General features: G+C 37.5%; 1 protein-coding gene across 1 annotated transcript; it reads left to right on the top strand.

Annotated features, from left to right (window-relative positions):
- Positions 1-1,889: 1,889 nt before the first annotated feature.
- On the top strand, positions 1,890-18,099 carry LOC149844154 (uncharacterized). The gene is made up of 4 exons (XM_090002079.1): positions 1,890-2,063; positions 2,346-2,401; positions 17,647-17,713; positions 17,837-18,099. The coding sequence occupies exons 1-4, from the start codon at positions 1,932-1,934 to the stop codon at positions 17,915-17,917; spliced, it is 336 nt and encodes a 111-aa protein (XP_089858205.1). The 5' UTR covers positions 1,890-1,931; the 3' UTR covers positions 17,918-18,099.
- The last annotated feature ends 528 nt before the right edge of the window (positions 18,100-18,627 follow it).

Below are 18,627 nucleotides of genomic sequence, written 5' to 3'. Positions count from 1 at the left end.
AACTTTGGATCTGATAGATTTGTGGTGCCAAGCTTTGAGTGTACCTTTCCTGTAGATCCCTCCCTGCCTCGTGGGTAGTGGAGGAATAAATAACACTATTGGCAATGTCCTTACTTACCGAATTCAGAATCCAAGATAATATCATGTTATTACAACGAAACCAAGATGAGTGATCGACCATTCCTTTTTCAGGTTCAATGATAAAACCGTCAATAAAACCAAGTTTATTTTTAGCACTAAGTGCCATCATCTTGGCTCTACTTTAAGTGCTATAGTTATTTCTGGTCAACTGTTGTAAAACCAAGACGTTGTCGGGATTATCAGAGTGATGAATAAAGAAGGGACTAGAAGTATCCTAACTTGATTCTATCTTGAGAAACATATCCTTCGAACTTCCATCTTCTTGCACCATTGATGCGATGACAAAATCTCAGCCTTAGTGATGTCACTTTGATATCACGTGAAAATCGACTTACAAAAGGAAAAAGAAGCAAAAATAGAGAAACCATATATGTTATTGGAAAAAAAAACTCGATACAACCGACTTTTACATATAGGTATTTATAACAAAAAAATACAAAGCACTACACACCAATCTTGAACTCTATACAGCTAATGAGTCTGCACGATTCAGATGTCTTGATAAAACAATAGTCTTCAAATAACAAACTAGTAGTCTTCAAATAACAAACTTATGATAATATTAGAATTTCTGATAAAATATAAACCAACCTTACTTCTGGTAATATTAGATCTCTTCTCAAAATGATACTCTTTACACATCTCATGTGATTGAAGACATGATTTCAAACCACATATTCCACCTCTTTCTCATTTGCATGAGATTCCAAATCACAATTTTGGTTAGCTGTGCAAATTCATTCTCATTTTTATGATTCTAAATCACATGTTTAGTTAACTGTGCAAATGTGATTCATTCTCTCTTTTGCTTGAGATTTCAACTCACATTTGAGAGAGAGAGATTGGTGTGATCTAGTTGTTAACGAGAGATTGATTTAGGTTGCAGTCCCCACGTGATTTCATCCAATTAGTTAAATAGCAACACCATGAATTTTGTCCCAGTAGTAGGGATACAAATAGGTCGGATCCAAGCTGGAGGTTTTGCAAGTTTTGGTTGTTTTAGATCTAATTCAGATTCGACTCTCAGAGTATTTAGGTGTTCCAGATCTAACCTGTTTGCATCTCTACCCAGTAGAACAATGTACCAAATTTTCATCTCATAAAATCATATTTTTACATTGAAAAAAATACAATACAAGAGTCGATTCCTACTAACCATGCTTAAAGCATCCATGGATTTAGATTTGGTCAAAACAACTCCCTACTGTGATCCAGTTAATGGTTCCTTACCTATGAGGATACCAAATACTTTCCATTTATGTATGTTTGATATTTTTCGTAACTTAAGAAAACAAAACAAAAAATCAAAATATCATGAGATCTTAATCGAGAATTTTCTCGAGATTGGCGACGTTGGTTGTTACTATGGTATGATGCTAAAGAAAGGGATGTAAATAGTTTGGATTTGTATCAGATGTGGTCAATACCATATCCGACTAATCAGATGTTGCCTAAACGGATTCAGATTCGAATTCAAACTAGGATGATGAAAAACTCATACCAAATCTGTTTTTTCACATGTAATTGGATCTAGATATCCATCAAATCTGTATATCTGCCGGATTCATTAGCAGAAAAACCAAAACCATATCCGCATCCGATTATAATCGGATATGGTTTCGGTATAACTAAACGAAGTCGGATTCGGTCAGATATCAAATAAAATCCGATCCATTGACCGATTAGGTCGGATTCATATTTAATTGTACCCGATCCAACCTGTTTTACATCTCTAGAATAGAAAGCGTACTATCGTATGAGGGGTTGGGCAGTGGAAGAGTAGAGGAGGTATGGAGGCCGCAGAAGAAGGGATCGAAGCGAGGGCGATCGATTCAAAGGATCTGCAGCAGCAAAGCAAGGCGTTCGACAAGCTCACCGACCATGTCGAAGATCGCCAACTCAATTCCATCAGAGTCCAGGAGGTATATCCAAACACGATCTTCGTAAAAAGCCAAATACATACGTTTCCCCTCAATTTTTCTACAACACCCAACTCTCCAGTTCGTCCATTTCCATCATATTTCATCGTTTTCATGTCTTTGGAGAACCACCCATTTCGAAATAGTCGAGATTTCTCGACCCCAACTTATTCTTTTGCTGCTGTAAGCATGGAGCGTCTCCTGACTTCATGCCTCATCTTGTTGTCGTTGAGTTGTTTTCTTATATGTTTCTGAAGCGTTTGTGTTGGTGGTGGTGTTCGATAGGCGATGGCGTCGATTTCGGCGTCTGCTGAGGCTGATTGGAACGCAATGAGAATGAGGTAAGGAGAAAAATAAAAAAAATATGGTTTTTGTTGCTTGTGTGGATGAAAGTGCGGTCTTTGCATTGATATGCTTTCTGTGGTTTGTTGGGAAACGGTATCTCTTTCATTTTGGTGTAGATTTCTTACTTGATTAACAGAGAATGATGCCTCGAACTCAGGTCTCTAATGGAAAGGCTATTTTAATTGGATTTGTTTTAGCATTATACTCAATCGAGTGCAAATTTTGAATGTAGGTTGTTTACCACGTTGTTCATTTTTTGTCTTTGTTGGCTTCTCTGCTACGGAATTTCTGGATTTTAATATTTACTGAGAGAATTTTTGCGTTTGCTGTCATGGCAATGTGAAATTTATTCAGCGTTGGAACATGCTTAGGGATTGGTTTTTGCAAGGGAGTAGGCATGAGAAAGAGGTTTGTGCTTATCTAACTGGAAAGATCTTTCGATAATAAGCAATTGAAGAAATGGGTGTGCTTTGTTAAGTATGTGTTCTAAGCAAGGTTGTAAGTATGTATCGATCGGTCGGGTTCAAAGTAACACCGTATAGTATCGTCAAAGTATCTTAAATTTTTAATAAAAAATTTCAAAAATTTTAAAAAATCAGAAAAATTTAGCATAAATTATAAAAAAATGCTATCACATAAAACAATGATGAATTGCACAAAATACAACTATAAATTCACATGTGAAGGCAACTACATAATTTAAATTAATAACAAACCATGCACTGATAACTGAAAATGTAATTTAAATTTTAAACACAATTAAAGCCTTACATTTAACCAATAAGAGTTCATGATAACTAAACACATTATATTTAACCAACGTCTTACATGCTAATCTTCATCTCTAAAGTTCTAAACTTTAAAGATCTTAAAACTAAACTTTCTTCTAGAGCCTATTCGTCAAACATCAGGATAATATTTTCTCAGTTCTGCATCCAACTGTCGCTCAATGATCTTTTTATGTTGGGCCACTTTTTTTTGACAAGTGGGTCATCGTTATTATCATCTTAAGAATCTGAAACAATGGTTAGAAGTCCTTTATCTTTGCATTTTTGCAAAATTCTTCTTCTTCAAACTTCTATTTCAGCAATAACATCAGCACGAAAAGTTGCAGGAATAGATGGAGAATCACATGGACGTACCTTTTAATCTTGACCTACAATATGTTGCTTAAATCTATGCAACTTACCTATAATAATAACACTACAAAACAAACTTCTCAAATTCATTGATAACCCTAGTCGTGGTACATCATCAATGCTTCTACAATATTGTCATGCATGATCTCTAATATGATATGAGTGTGAAGACGACATCGAATGATTTAAAATAAAACAAAATCAATTAAAAAACTCAATAAGAAACACCAAACATACATTTCCCCAAAAACACTCAATAAGAAGCAAAGAATAGAGATTTTGTACTTTAACCCACTTTCTTGAGTGAAAAAATGGTGAAAATGCACTCTTGATAAAATCACAAAAGCCCATAAGAGGCCTTTTAAACCCAAAAAAAAAAATACAACTTTCAACTTTTTTTAAGTGTATCAGCAATGTATCATACGATACATACTGTATCATACGATACACCCGATACGAATACGATACACACTCGTATCGCAATATGAGTGTATATCGTATCACAAAACACAAAAGTAACAATACGTATATGTACAACCATGGTTCTAAGGATGGGGTTTCGTGGGAATGAAAAACTATTTTATTTGGTGATCATTATGAAACACCGAGTTAAATATTTTATTGGAAATTGTAGGTGAAGCAGGTCTGGTTGTACTCTTGGATGGGAACTTCATTGGCTTATCTACTTGATGAAAAGGTTAAGGGGTTCAAAAAGGGGTTTGTAATCTTTTTGAGGATGGGTCTCTTTAGGTCTAATTTTGTTTCTATAAGTGTCCTTTTTCGTTCAAATCATGTCCATCTAAGGCTAAACTCTGAGTGACTCATTTGTGTTGCAATTCTGCTTGCCTCTAAGTCTTCTAATAGCATTGCCCTTCTAGTTTGTTCAGCCTGTATCAGGTCACCCAGTTATGCTGATTTTATATAACAATTAAGGGTATGGCGATCTTTTGGGGTATAAATGGCTTTGTTGTGATACTGCTTAGGTGGCTAAATTTATTTGGTTTTCATCGCATGATCCTAGGGAAGCTTGTATTTTGGGACTTGCAATGGAGAACAGGTTTCTTTTTTTTTTCTTTTCTAGGAAAGTTGAGTGATAACCTTGTGGGATTCAAACCAGGACCCTTCAGTTAATAATAATGAGACCTAACTATCCAGCTACCTCGTTTGACCCCATGGAGAATACTTTGAAATACTTAGACATTTTGGTCACTTCATGCCGAGTACGTGTGATGTTAGCAAGAGGGCCAATGAGAGTACTAACCACCTCTGTGGTTTGTGCTGGATTATTGGAACATAGGGAAAAAATTATTTCCATATTCAGTAGAAAGGTTATAGTGTTATACCTTTCATTCTACTGTTTGAGGTCTTCTGAGATTGGAGTATGCACAAAGAAAAAGGGCTTGTCGATGCTTTGTTAGTTTGGTTTTTCACAAAAGTCTGGGACACTAGAAATAGTAAATTTTTGAATACAAATATCCTCGTAGAATTATTAAAGAGGTTAAGAAATGACCAATATGTCTATCCCAAAAACCACAAAACTTATGGTTTCTACCATTGGTTGTTAGGTGACTACATGAGATATTGCATAGTAAAGCCTAGTCCTTACTAGGTCAGCACTAGGCGTCTAGTGTCTCCTTGCTGTGTACTAGGCCCTTGTCGCCTTGTCGGCTAGCTTTATGTGGGTGAAGTAGGAACCCATATTCTTGCATTTATTAGGGCTCTTGGTTCACAGGTTGCTCATCCATGGCTTTTTCCTCTCGGTCCATAAGACCCTTATACAATAGGGTAGGTTTACTTGATGTGTTATGTATACATCAAGCTAATTTGTGATATGTGTGAAACTTCAATTGCCAAAATAATATATAATTATACAGGTATATATGTATAAATATGTTTATGTGCAGATAGCCAGTCATGCAGTTTGCTGTGCATTTTGGGATAATTTACTAGGGTGTGATCTGAAACATTAGGATGCTAGTCAAGAGTTGTAGTCAGCCTATTAAAGTTTTACTTACTCTTCTTGACTCAAGTGCTAATGACACATGACTAGTTATATCATTTTAGTTTGTTTTGGTTCCTTGCCTTTGTTGTTAAAAGCGCTAGTTGGAGCCTAGGCGGAAGACCCTTAAAAGGACTAGTCGGCCTAGGTGGGACCAAAACAATAAAACATCAAGAAAAACAGAAATATCACAATAAATAGTTATATTTAATAACAAACATATGATTGTAACTATGGATGAAGTATGCAATTTAGTGTAACGTTGCAAAATTCATGAAATTGCATAATATTGAACATACACCAAAACTTGTGACACAACATCCGATTACTCTCTCTCTCTCTCTCTCTCTCTCTCTATATATATATATATATATATATATATAGAGAGAGAGAGAGAGAGAGAATGGGGATTATCCTGCCCTTGTTTCGTTAGGTCACTATTAGGACTCTCCGAAGGTCATAGTTTTTAACTGTTTTATGTTCGATTTGAACAGTTAGATGTGTTTATGATTGTTGCTGAATAGAGAACATGTAATTGATTAAGCATCTTTATGCTCAAATGTGAATTTTAAAGAGGTAAAAAAACATCAGTTGATATCATGCTAAAATTTCATGATAAAATGTTCATATTTTTACATCAAATCAATTTGGAACAAAGTTTGTTTCTCAATAAATAATTATTGATAAACATATTTAATGGTTCAAATCTAAGTCACATGGGTGCGGGTGCAGGGATGCGGCACTTTAAAAAACCTTGGGTGCGGGGGTGCGGCAGGGCAAAAATGTGTGTATATATATATATATATATATATATATATATATATATATATATATATATATAAGGGAACCTTGACAGTTTCAAGGTTGGCATAGTCAGATAGACCATTTTCTTAGTCAACTATATGTCTTGGACTGGTCAAAACAGGGGTACATTAACCAGGTCATATGAACATATACATGCTTAAGTGATTCAATGTAACTTCATATTCCTAACATTATCTAGATGTAAATCATAGGATAAAAGTTGGGTGGATGAAATGGAAAAGTGCAACTGGAGTGTTGTGCGATCGTAGAATGCCATTGCGGTTGAAGGAAAAGTTTTATAGGATGACTATTAGGCCCGCTTTACTATATGGTACGGAATGTTGGGCTGCCAAGAGACATCATATTCAAAAAATAAATGAGTGTAGCTGAGATGCGTATGCTTAGATGGATGTGTGGAAATACAATAAAAGATAAGATTCGGAATGAGGAGATACATAAGAAGGTAGGCATTGCACCCATTGAAAATAAGATGAGAGAGAATCATTTACGGTGGTTTTGACATATTCGGCGAAGGCCTAATGATGCTCCAGTTAGAAGGATGGAGAAATGGGAAAATATATTAGTTAAAAGAGGTCGGGGTAGGCCTAGGAAGACATGGATGGAGATGATAGGAAAGGATATGAATGCTTTGAACCTCACCGAGGACATGGCATTGGATAGAAATGATTGGAGGAGAAGGATTCATGTGGAAGACCCAGTATGATTTTCTTTTTTGGTTCATATCGCCGACCCCAATTGTTTTGGGATAAAGGCGTAGTAGTAGTAGTTGTTGTTGTTGTAATATACTAAAATTACTAGAAGACACACAAAGGAGAGCAAAGAAAATGAAGCACACAAGTGATCTTTTCCTACTCAGAGTCTTTCTAGGTAATGAAGCATTGGACGTTTTCTCATCACCATCACTCTGAAAGCACAAAAAGTACAACTTGACGATATCAAAAAAGAAAAACTTTGTGAGCTCAAAAGGGACAGGCTAAGCAAGCAAGGCTATACACTTGAAATATATGACTAAAGTGTGAAAAGCATACCTCATCTGAAGACTCCAGTTTTGATTCATCGCTTGATAGATCAGTTCTGATTCAATCTCTTTTTCTTCAACTTTCTGTCTCACAAAGTGTTGATCAATCTCAATGTGCTTAGCACGACTGCGATGTACTGGATTGAATGACATGTTTATAGCACTTTGGTTGTCACATAGCAAGATAGTGTGGGAGATCTTTTCTCCTACTTCAGTTAGTAGATGTCTGATCCATGTGGCTTTGGCAGTAGCAGCACCCATAGATCTATACTCAGCCTCAGTACTTGATCTAGCGATAGCCTTTTGTTTTCTACTGCTTCAAGAGACTAAATTTCTTCCAATGAAGGCACAATATCCTGATGTAGATCTTCGTTCATCAGGATCTTCTGCCCAGTCTGCATCACAATATACAGTGAGTCTGTGCTCATCTTTGCCATATGGCTGTGGTGAGTATATCAATCCATCCCCAATAGCTCCTTTCAGATATCTAAGGATCCTCTTGACGACTTCCATATGACCAGTACATGGCGTATGCATAAATTGAGACACTTGATTGACTGAATAAACAATATCAGGTCTAGTGAATGTCAGGTACTGTAACATTTCTATTATGCTTCGATACCTGGTGGGGTCATCACACAGATCTCCATCATGAGCGCTAAGTTTTTGATGAAGCACACTCGGAGTTCCTAGAGGTTTGCAGTCTTTCATGCCTGCCTTGCTGAGAACATCTATGGTGTACTTGTGCTGAGTGAGTGTCAAGCCATGAGTCTGATTATCAACTTCTACACCAAGAAAATAGCATAGAGCTCCAAGATCTTTCATTTTGAACCTCTGACCTAGTAAGTCTTTTACTTATTAGATGTGGGCCGCAGAGTTTCATGTGATAACAATATCATCGACATAAATTAATAACAGAGTGGTCACAGTCTGACTTCTGAAAATAAACAATGAGTGGTCCAGCATGGAATGTGAAAATCCGTGTTTCTGAATCTCTAGCGATAAGCTATCAAACCAAGAGCGAGATGCTTGCTTCAGAGTTCGTCAATACTGAAAGGCAAGTTGCAGACCTATTTACGAAAGGGTTAACAAAGGATCGTTTTTTGATGCTTAAAGGCAAGTTGTTCATGGTCCATAACCATGATCAACTTGAGGGGGGATGAAAAAAGTGGACAGTGTTTCGGGTCTGGATCCTGTACCAGACTCGAGTTCATTCATGTATAAGTCCTCTGTATTTTTACTTGTATCCGGGTTCGGATATTACACCTGACCCGACCCACAATATAAACTTAAGCATATTAATACAACCATTAGGTCACGATTTCTAAAGGAAGAAATCGTGACAGCCGCAATCGCCATTTTGGGTTCTTCTCTCTGTCTCTCTTCTCTCTTTCTCAATACAAGTACAAATGAAAAACTTTCACAAAACCCCCAAATAATATTATTGCAAAAATTTTGAAATGTCCAAAAAGCCTATTAATAAAAAGTTAAAAACCCTAGATGCTAATGACCCACGTATAATACAATCAAAGAGAAGAGAGACAGTGAGAGTGACGAAGAGCAAGTGAGAGACGGTGAGAGTGACAGAGAGAAGAGAGACTATGAGAGAGACCGTGAGAGTAACGGAGAGAAGAGAGACTGTGAGAGTGACAGAGAGCGAGTGAGAGAGCGAGAGAGCAAGTCGGAAGGAGACATACCTGAGAACTGAGGAGGAGCGGCTGGAAGGAGTTGGAGATCGTCAGCGTCGACATCGGCTTCAGGAGGATTTTGCCCTAATCCTCCTTCTCTCACTCGCTTTTCATCGGGCGAAAAAAAAAGTAGTCTAAAAATTGGACCTAAATGACCCTGGGTGCGTTGACCGCACCCAGGGTTGTGTTGACTGCACCCGTGTCGCGTCGCGTCGACGCAGGTGCGGCACCTGCTTTGCCGAGTCCTTATGACTTAGGTTCAAATTGACGCTAAAACACTTAAAACTTTGATATTTGGAGGGTCTTAACGGTGACATAAAGAAAAAGCCCGTTCTTATATATATATGTAACTGAAAAAACAGATTATATATATGTGTGTGTCAAAAACACATGCATACATGTAAACAACAAAAATAAAAAAGACGAAAAAATAAAAAGGATGAAAAAAAGAAGAGAGTAGAGGGTCAAGAGGAGGAAGAAGAAGAAAAAGAAAAAAATAAGAAGGGAAAAAAAGAAAAGGAAAATGAAAAAATGGAGGATGAAGACAAAGAGAAGGCGGAGGGGTGAAAGGAGGAGGAAGAAGAAAAAAACAAGAAGTAAAAAACGAAAAGCAAAAGAAGAAGAAAAGGAGAACAAAAAAGAAAGCTTTTGGGGAGGGAGGAAGAAGAAAAAAAAATAGAGACAAATTTTGTTTAAATGACAACCATGACCCTGCGGCCTAGGCAGAAACAACAGTCTAGGTGAAAAAACAGGGCCCCACCACCTAGACCCATAAGCCTAGGCAGTAGCCCTGCACCTAGCCCGCCTAGGCGCCGCTTTTGACAACTAAGCTTCTTGTTGAAACTGTTGCCAATGGCCATCCTGAAGTTGGCTCTATCGCGTTTTTATCAGATGATTTGGGGATATTCTGTCACTTTTTCTGACATAAGCTATCAATTTGTTTATGTTGTATAAGTTATCTTTTCTAATTGAAATGGTGTTTTCTTGTTGGCTGACCCAAATCCTCCATTAAAGCATCAATTCTTTCATTTTCAGATTATTGTGGACTATTTTTACTCTTGCACCTCCCTCTCCTTTTGTTGCCTTTTTGAACTTCATGATGTTTTGGTTTTTTCCCAGGGTTACTGGAAACTCCACTTACATGTGGGAAACTCATTTCCTGAAAAACCGTTTCCGAAACCATAAACCATGTGTTCCTGAAACTTGTGGGAAACTTCTAAAAATGCATGGGAAACTCGTTTCCCATTGAGTGAGAAACTCACTTCACCTCACATGCGAAACCTACTTACTTTATATGGGAAACTCGTTTTCCTTATTTGGAAAACATGTTTTCTGTACATTTATTGCAAGCTTCTCTTAAATAAATTTTTTTAATGTAAGGTTGAGATACATGTGTTATTCAATTTTTTAATTACTTGATTTTGTTGTAATCAATTTGCTGATATATTTTATAAAAGTATTTATTAATTAGTATTATTTATCATAATATTGTAAAAAAGTAAAGTTTATGTAAACTTATAATAGTTTTCATTCATATTGTCAACATTTGCACTTATGCACAACACATTATATATATATATATATATATATATATATATATATATATATATATATATATATATATATATATATATATATATTCCCCGTTTCACATAAACTTTAAAAGGTCTCGTTTCCTATTTCCGTTTCCCAACATGTTTCTCGTTTCAGTTTCCCTTCCTGGTAAACTTGGTTTTTTCTTGTTTCTTTCTGCTCTTTTTCTCTTTGTCAATATTGCTACGTAAACTGCATTAATTTATATGGGTTAAATAAGTTGTTCTTTTATAGTGATCATGATTCAAGAAACTAGTTCCTCAGAGTATGGCACCATAAGTGCACTTACAGCTGATTGCTGTTGGATTTCTGGAGATGCTGCTGGTTGATACCAATTGTGCTTTAATCGCGTTTTAGTAGATGGGTCTGTTATGGTTAGAACGAATTAGGCATTTGGGTTGCATGCGATGTGTTGTTTGCCCCTATAAGGAATTTGCTATCAAACTAATGCAAGGAAGAAGTATCAAAGCGGTGAGATATCAATCTATTTCAAGCTTTAATATTTCTTTTGTGTCCCTTAAAGTGATTGACCATTAAACTTGTCGCGACTTGAATGAGGAGCACCCGAGCAGAGGCAGAGCATAGGAGAGAGAGAGAGAGAGAGAGAGAGATCGGCTGAGAGAACTCGTTAATTTGATTAGGGCTAATCTCTATGTTAAATAGAGAGAGGCCAATGTAAAAAAATTACACTCAAGTCCCTCATTAAAAACTAAATATCAAATAACCTCTAGTTTAAGAAAACTTAAACTTTAAACCTCTTAATCTCAACACTCCCCCTCAAGTTGGAGCATAGATATCAATCATGCTGAGCTTGTCACAACATTTTGAGAAATTTGGTCTAGCAAGAGGCTTTGTAAACATGTCTGCAACTTAGTCCTCCGACTTTAGATATTTGGTAGTGATATGACCAGCTTGAACCATATCTCTTACATAGTGGCAATCAACTTCAATGTGCTTTGTTCTGTCATGAAAGACAGGATTGTTCGCTATATATGTGGCAGCCTTGTTATCACACATCATGGTCATAGGAGAGGAAACCTTCACCTGAAGATCATGAAGAACAGTACAGACCCACATTAATTCAACAGTTGTTTGGGCCATAGCCCTATATTCTGATTCTTCACTCGACCTAGAAACCACATTTTGCTTCTTACTTCTCCATGAAATTAAGTTGTCTCCCAAAAACACACAGAATCCTGTGGTAGATTTTTTATCCACTACAGATCCTGCATAGTTAGCATCAGAGTAGGCCACTATCTCCAGAGTTCCACTTTTTCTGAATAATAACCCTTTTCCAGGAGAAGATTTTAAATACTTGAGAATCATTATAGCTGCATTCCAGTGTACCTCAGTTGGTTTATCCATAAATTGGCTAACTTTGCTTACCGCTAAGGCAATATCCGGCCTGGTCACAGTTACATAAAGTAGCTTCCCTACTAGTGAGCGATAGCTTTTGCTATCAACCGGTTTTGACCCTTCTTCAAACAACTGAACTTTATGATCCATGGGAATATTTGTTGGTTTAGCTCCCAACATTCCAGTTTCCTTTAATAAGTCAAGAACATACTTCCGTTGAGACAAAACCATCCTTTCACGGCTCCTGGCAACTTCTATACCCAGAAAATATCTAAGTGAACCAAGGTCTTTTGTAACAAAGTGTTTTTGAAGATGAGCCTTTGTGGCTTCAATAGCTTTCACATCATCTCCTGTAAGAATGATGTCATCCACATATACCACCATAACAACTATGCCTAAGTTAGTTTTCTTGATAAATAGTGTATGATTTGTCGCTGACCTATGAAAGCCAAAGCGTGACATCACTTCAAACAACTTTTGAAACCATGCACGTGGACTTTGTTTCAAGTCATAAATCGCCTTTCTCAAACTACACACCTTCTGACACTCTCCCTCAACCTCGAATCCTGGAGGTTGTTGCATGTAAATTGTCTCAGATAGATTCTCATATAGAAATGCATTTTTCACATCTAGTTGACACAAGCTCCAACCATGATGAACAACTATTGAGAGAACAAGACGAATGGTGTTCATCCGTGCAACAGGAGAAAAAGTTTCAAAGAAATCAATACCATAAGTCTGAGTATACCCTTTTGCTACTAATCTGACCTTATACCTTTCAATACAACCATCCGATTTGTACTTGATGGTATAAACTCATTTGCATCCAACAATGTCAGCATCCACTGGGGAATCAACTAGATCCCATGTATGTTGAGACAATAAAGCATCCATTTCTTCCTGCATAGCCAGCTTCCACCGGTTATCTAGCTCTGCCTGTTGATAGTTTAGAGGAATAGTTTCAGCAGATAAGGCTGAAACAAAAGTCTTCATCTGATTTCCAATTCTAACATCAGAGACAAAATGAGATATAAGGTACATTGTCGTGTCCCCTTTCGTAGAGCGATAGGCATGTTATCATCATCATGAAGATCACTATTGTCAGTAGTACTTACCTCAGGAGAAGAAGTGGATGAAGGCACTTGCGGAAGTGGAGCTCTACGCACATATACCAATGGAGGATTATGAAATCGTGACGAGGATGAAGTTTGGTTTGGTACTGGGGGCATAAATTCCAAAGGAAAAGGAGGTATAGGTAATGAAAAAGACTCAGCTAGATCAACCTGCAGCGGGGAACCGGTACTAGAGTAATATGGAATAGATTCCAAGAAAGATACATTCGCACTGACATACTCTCGGCGAGAGATAGGATCATAACATCAATATCCCTTTTGATTTTTTGGATAACCTATAAATATGCATTTTGTAGCTTGAGCAACTAATTTATCACAGTCAGGGCCAAGTTTGTGTACAAAGCAAACACATCCAAATATTTTTTGTGAGAAAGAAACGAGTAGGGCATTAGGTTTTAGGATATGTAATGGAATTTGATCACCCAGAGTAGATGAAGGCATGCGGTTGATCAGATAACAAGCAGTGTTAATCGCATCACCCCAATATAACGCAGGAACATTGGATTGAATCATAAGGGTTCGGGCAACATCAAGCAGGTGTCGGTGTTTGCGTTCAGCCACCCCATTTTGTTGAGATGAATAGGCACATGTAGTTTGGGGTTGAATGCCATGATCTTGGTAAAATTTTAACAGAACTTTTGATTTGAACTCAAGAGCATTATCAATGCGAACAATCTTGACAACAGATTCAAACTAAGTTTTTATTTCAAGAATTAAGGATTTGATAATACTTGGAACTTCAGATCGTTCTTTTATTAAAAATATCAACGACAACTTAGAAAAATCATAAACAATAACAAGATAATATCGACACTGAGTCCTAGTAGGAATCTTACTAGGACCCCCTACATTTGCATGAAGAAGTTCAAAAACTTTATGACTAGACTTACTCTGACTCGGAGGGAACGAACTTCGATGATGCTTGCCCAACTGACATGCTTCACACTGAAATGATGTAGTAGAAGGAATTTGAGGAAAGACATAACGAAGCTTTGACAATGAAGGATGACCAAGACGACGATGCCACTGAACAGGACTGGATGAGTGTTCCACTGCAGCATAAACCTTACCCACTGGATGATGTAGGTAGTAGACTCCATTTTCTTCATAGCCTCCACCAATCTTCTTCCCCGTCAGCAAATCCTGAAAATGACAACCCATCGGATCAAATATCACTCTACAGTTTAATTCTTTTGTAAGGCCACTAACAGAGAGTAAACTTTGAGGAAAGTTGGGAGCATGAAGAACATTTTTCAACTGTAAGGTGGAGGATTTAGAAATATTTCCCTGACCAACAACTGGTGAGGAACTCCCATCGGCTAATGAGACTCCTCGATGAACAATAATATCCTTTAGGTCTGAAAAAACAAGTGAATTTCCACACAAATGTCTGGATGCGCCAGAGTCAATAATCCACTTACTATCATTCAGATGAAGATGATTCCCTGTTGAGTAGGCAACACCGACTATAGGAGAGGTGGAACTCGAAGGGCGAAGAGCTATCAACTCATCATATTTTGTTCGACTGAGGGTGATACTGTCACTTGCAGAGGTATTATCATGTGCATTTTTTGCCTCTAGTGTAGTAACATTTGCTTTTGGACCATATGACTTTGATGAAGAAGAGGTTGGCCGACCATGCTTATCCCAGCAACGATCTTCTAAATGTCCAAATTTTCCACAGAATGTACATTGAAGTTTTCCTCTACCTCCTATACCTCTCCCACGACCGCGTCTTCTGATATTCTGAATATTTTCACGCCCATAACCAGATGAGACAGTTAGAGCAGATGACTGGGACACAGGATCAGATTGTGGAAGACAGATCGCAAGTCTACTCAGACGATTGTATGCATCAGCAAGAGTAGGTACATCTGATCCAGTCAACATTTGGACTTTTGCAACAGAGAATTCTGAAGATAAACCTGTAAGAAACCGAGCAACCATAGTCTGTTCTTGATGATCCTTTTGCTTCGAACAACAAAGAGGCCTGTGAGCATTGAGTCTTTCAAACGCAGCTTTGACGGAGGCATAGTACTGGGCCAAGGTCTGATCTCCCTGTTGCAAATTATGTATCTCTTGTTCAACTTGTAGGATACGACTCACATTAGTCTCTTGTGAGTACGTATCTCGAAGATTGTCCCACATCTGTTTGGCTGTATTATAGTAAATTAAACCATCTGCAATATGGGGTTCAACACTATTCATGATCCATGACATAACGATGTCATTATCTTCGTCCCAAGTAACGTATTTTCTCACATTTTCATTTGGTTCATCTTCCAACAAAATATGTTTTCTACGATGTCCAGATACCGACATCATAAAAGTTCTGGACCACCTGGCATAGTTGGTTTCATTCAACCTTACAGAGGAACCATACGAGAAGGGATTTGCAAAAGCCTTATACTCCCCAATATGTTCAATTTTAGAATCATATTTCGAAGTTTCACCCATACTAAATATTTGATGCTATTGCAGCTGCCACAAAAAATCAGATTTACTCACTTGAGCAGCGTGTTTTATAATCACACGTCAGTCAAGTCCACGACTACACAAAGTTTGCCACACCTGAAATAAAAATCATGGCATACTACAATTGACACAAAAAGTAGCGTGTTCCACAATCACGCATCAGCCAATACCACGACCTACTTGCACCTGACTATTCAACCCACGTCAGATACAATAGGTAAACACCTCAGAAATATAGATCTGAGAAAGCCAGAACAACGTCCAATATGACGACTTGTTCATGGTCAGAATTTAGCACTTTCCACAAAGCAGGGAATCACGTCTGCTGCTTCCACGACACAAAAAAAAATAGTAATAACATGCTGCTGCCACGGTACACATGCTGCTAAGAAAAACACGAAAAGAAGTTTGCCACGACAGTAGATAAAAGCTTAACATGCTGCTAAAAAAAAATCCACGAAAAGCAGTTTGCCACGACAGTAGATAAAAGCTACCAACAAAAAAAAAAATCTACACAGCAGGGAATCACGGCTGCAGCTTCCACGGAAAAAAAAAATCCACACAGTAGGAAATCACTACTGCAGCTTCCACGACACAAAAAAACTGATTAACAGGCTGCTACTATTGCACAGAACTCACGCCTGAGAAGAGAAAAAGCTTTCCACGACACATAAAAGCACGCCTGCTCTTCCGTAACTCCCAGCTGCAATCAATCTGTAGACCTGATTACAGATCTGTGTCATGACGTGAGTCAGACATCAGATCTGTGATCAGATCTATGTAATTAGAGAGAAAAAAAACCCCACACCTGTTTACGATTTGGTGTAGAACAGTCACGTTTTCAGGCTCCAGAGATTCACGGCTCTGATACCATGTCGCGACTTGAATGAGGAGCACCCGAGCAGAGGCAGAGAGAGAGAGAGAGAGAGAGAGAGAGAGAGAGAGAGAGAGAGAGAGATCGGCTGAGAGAACTCGTTAATCTGATTAGGGCTAATCTCTATGTTAAATAGAGAGAGGCCAATGTAAAAAAATTACACTCAAGTCCACTAAATATCAAATAACCTCTAGTTTAAGAAAACTTAAACTTAAAACCTCTTAATCTCAACAAAACTAATACTTGGGAGAAGTATCAATTGAACTTAGAGATCCAGTATGTCATGAGGGTGAGAATATTTTCAAGCCCTTGTCTGTGAAAGGAAATTTGTGATACTCTTCCCCTTCTGGTTCCAGTTCTTGAGCATGTTTGCTTGTACATGGATGAAATTTACGGATAAGTCAATGCTTGGACGGGTTTACCAGTTGTCATTTGAATTGCTCTTTCTATCTATCAAGTAATGTTCAGTCTATTGAGACCGATTGTCTTGTCCTTTCAGCGAGCATCAGCCTGGTGGTAAGCTTATTGAGTTTGGGGATGCTCCTTATGGTCTTCACTTTGTCTGTTGTAATAGTTTTATACCAAATTTCTCATTATAATCTAGACATTTTGTCCTGCTAAGGCTATTGGATTAAGTTTAGGTTCATGGTTTACATTCTGCTTCACAAAACTCTTACCTACGTGATTGTAGCTGAATGAGGGTTCATTTCGTACTTAGGAAATTTCGTTGAAAAACAGCTTTTCTGTTTGACTTAATTAAGGGTTCTTTGGAGATTTACCATTATATTCAAAATTAAACTAATTAGTGAGAGGCCCAACATGCATATGTAGGGGTGTGTACAGAGTCCGGATCAGGTGCAATCACATGGCACAAAATTTGTGCATTAAGCACCTGATCCCCCTCCATCAGGCCTTGGGCCCCACAACTGACAGGCCTGTCCCCAAGATGGAGGGTGTTCAGGTGCTTAATGCACAAATATTTGTGCAATCATATTGCACCTGATCTTTTCACTTGTACACAGAATAAGAACAGTCTGAATTTTTGTCACCTATATTGCAAACTTTTGGTCTTGATTTTTTATTGGTACAAGCATATAATTTCAATTTAAGTTGAAAGCTGCGTTCACTTCTCATCCAACAGGGAAAAAGAACTGGCTGCAGTAAAGATAAACCCTGCTGATGTGGACATAATTGCAAGTGAACTGGAGGTTGTATCTTCAAACCCACCCCCCTCCCAATCCCCTTTGTTTCTCTTTTTACTGTTTTTTCCTCCCACTCTGAATTATTCATGTGCTTATAGTGCCTAATCAAACACATTTTCAACCATTCAGTTGGACAAGAAAGTGGCTGAAAGAACTCTTCGTGAACACAAGGGTGATGCTGTTGCTGCCATTTGGACATTGCTTCGGTGATGCAATTATCCTTAGCTGCTTATCCATAAATCCAAGATGAGGTGTTGGGCGTCTTAGCTCACTCCTTTATAGATATCTACATTCCAACAGAATGATCTTCGCCTCCAAAGTTTATGGTTGGCCAGAGAAAAGTTAATGTAATGACTTGAATTTTTGATATCTAGATGTTGCTCTCTCTCTCTTGATCGATCGATATATATATATATATATATATATATATATATATATATATATATATATATATATATATATATGTATGTGTGTGTGGGGGGGGGGGGGGTTGTATTGCGCTGTGCTGTGCACTAAATGCATTATTGCTTGGACATTTTAATATCTGAAAAACCTTATATATATATATATATATATATATATATATATATATATATATATATATATATATATATATATATATATATATATATATATATATATATTGAACTGCGCTGTGCACTAAATGCATTATTGCTTGGACATTTGAATATCTGAAAAACCTTTTAAAGATTGCATTTCCAAGGTTATGTAGCTGCTTATGTGTAAAGGAACTCCAATTCAACCAAAAAGATCACAAATTATCTTCGGACCTGTTTGGAATCTCAGCGGTGGGATGGGCGTTTATGCATTTGGTGTTCCCGAAGCAAAATCTTGGTCAAACACCCATGGCTGTTCTGTTTGGAATATCGGTGCTATGATGGGCGTTTATGCATTTGGGA

The sequence above is a fragment of the Nuphar pumila genome, chromosome 3, assembly GCF_984573655.1.
Source record: "Nuphar pumila chromosome 3, dmNupPumi1.hap1.1, whole genome shotgun sequence".
Classification (NCBI taxonomy): Eukaryota; Viridiplantae; Streptophyta; class Magnoliopsida; order Nymphaeales; family Nymphaeaceae; genus Nuphar; species Nuphar pumila.
The sequence above is the reverse complement of the archived record's forward strand: the minus strand, read 5'-3'. Positions and strand labels throughout refer to the sequence as shown.

Excerpts from the sequence above, each read along its gene's own strand:
- LOC149844154 (XM_090002079.1), top strand. The coding sequence starts at position 1,932 with ATGGAGGCCGCAGAAGAAGGGATCGAAGCGAGGGCGATCGATTCAAAG. Across the intron at positions 2,402-17,646 it reads TGGAACGCAATGAGAATGAG|GGAAAAAGAACTGGCTGCAG; the intron begins GTAAGGAGAAAA and ends CTCATCCAACAG. Across the intron at positions 17,714-17,836 it reads TAATTGCAAGTGAACTGGAG|TTGGACAAGAAAGTGGCTGA; the intron begins GTTGTATCTTCA and ends TCAACCATTCAG.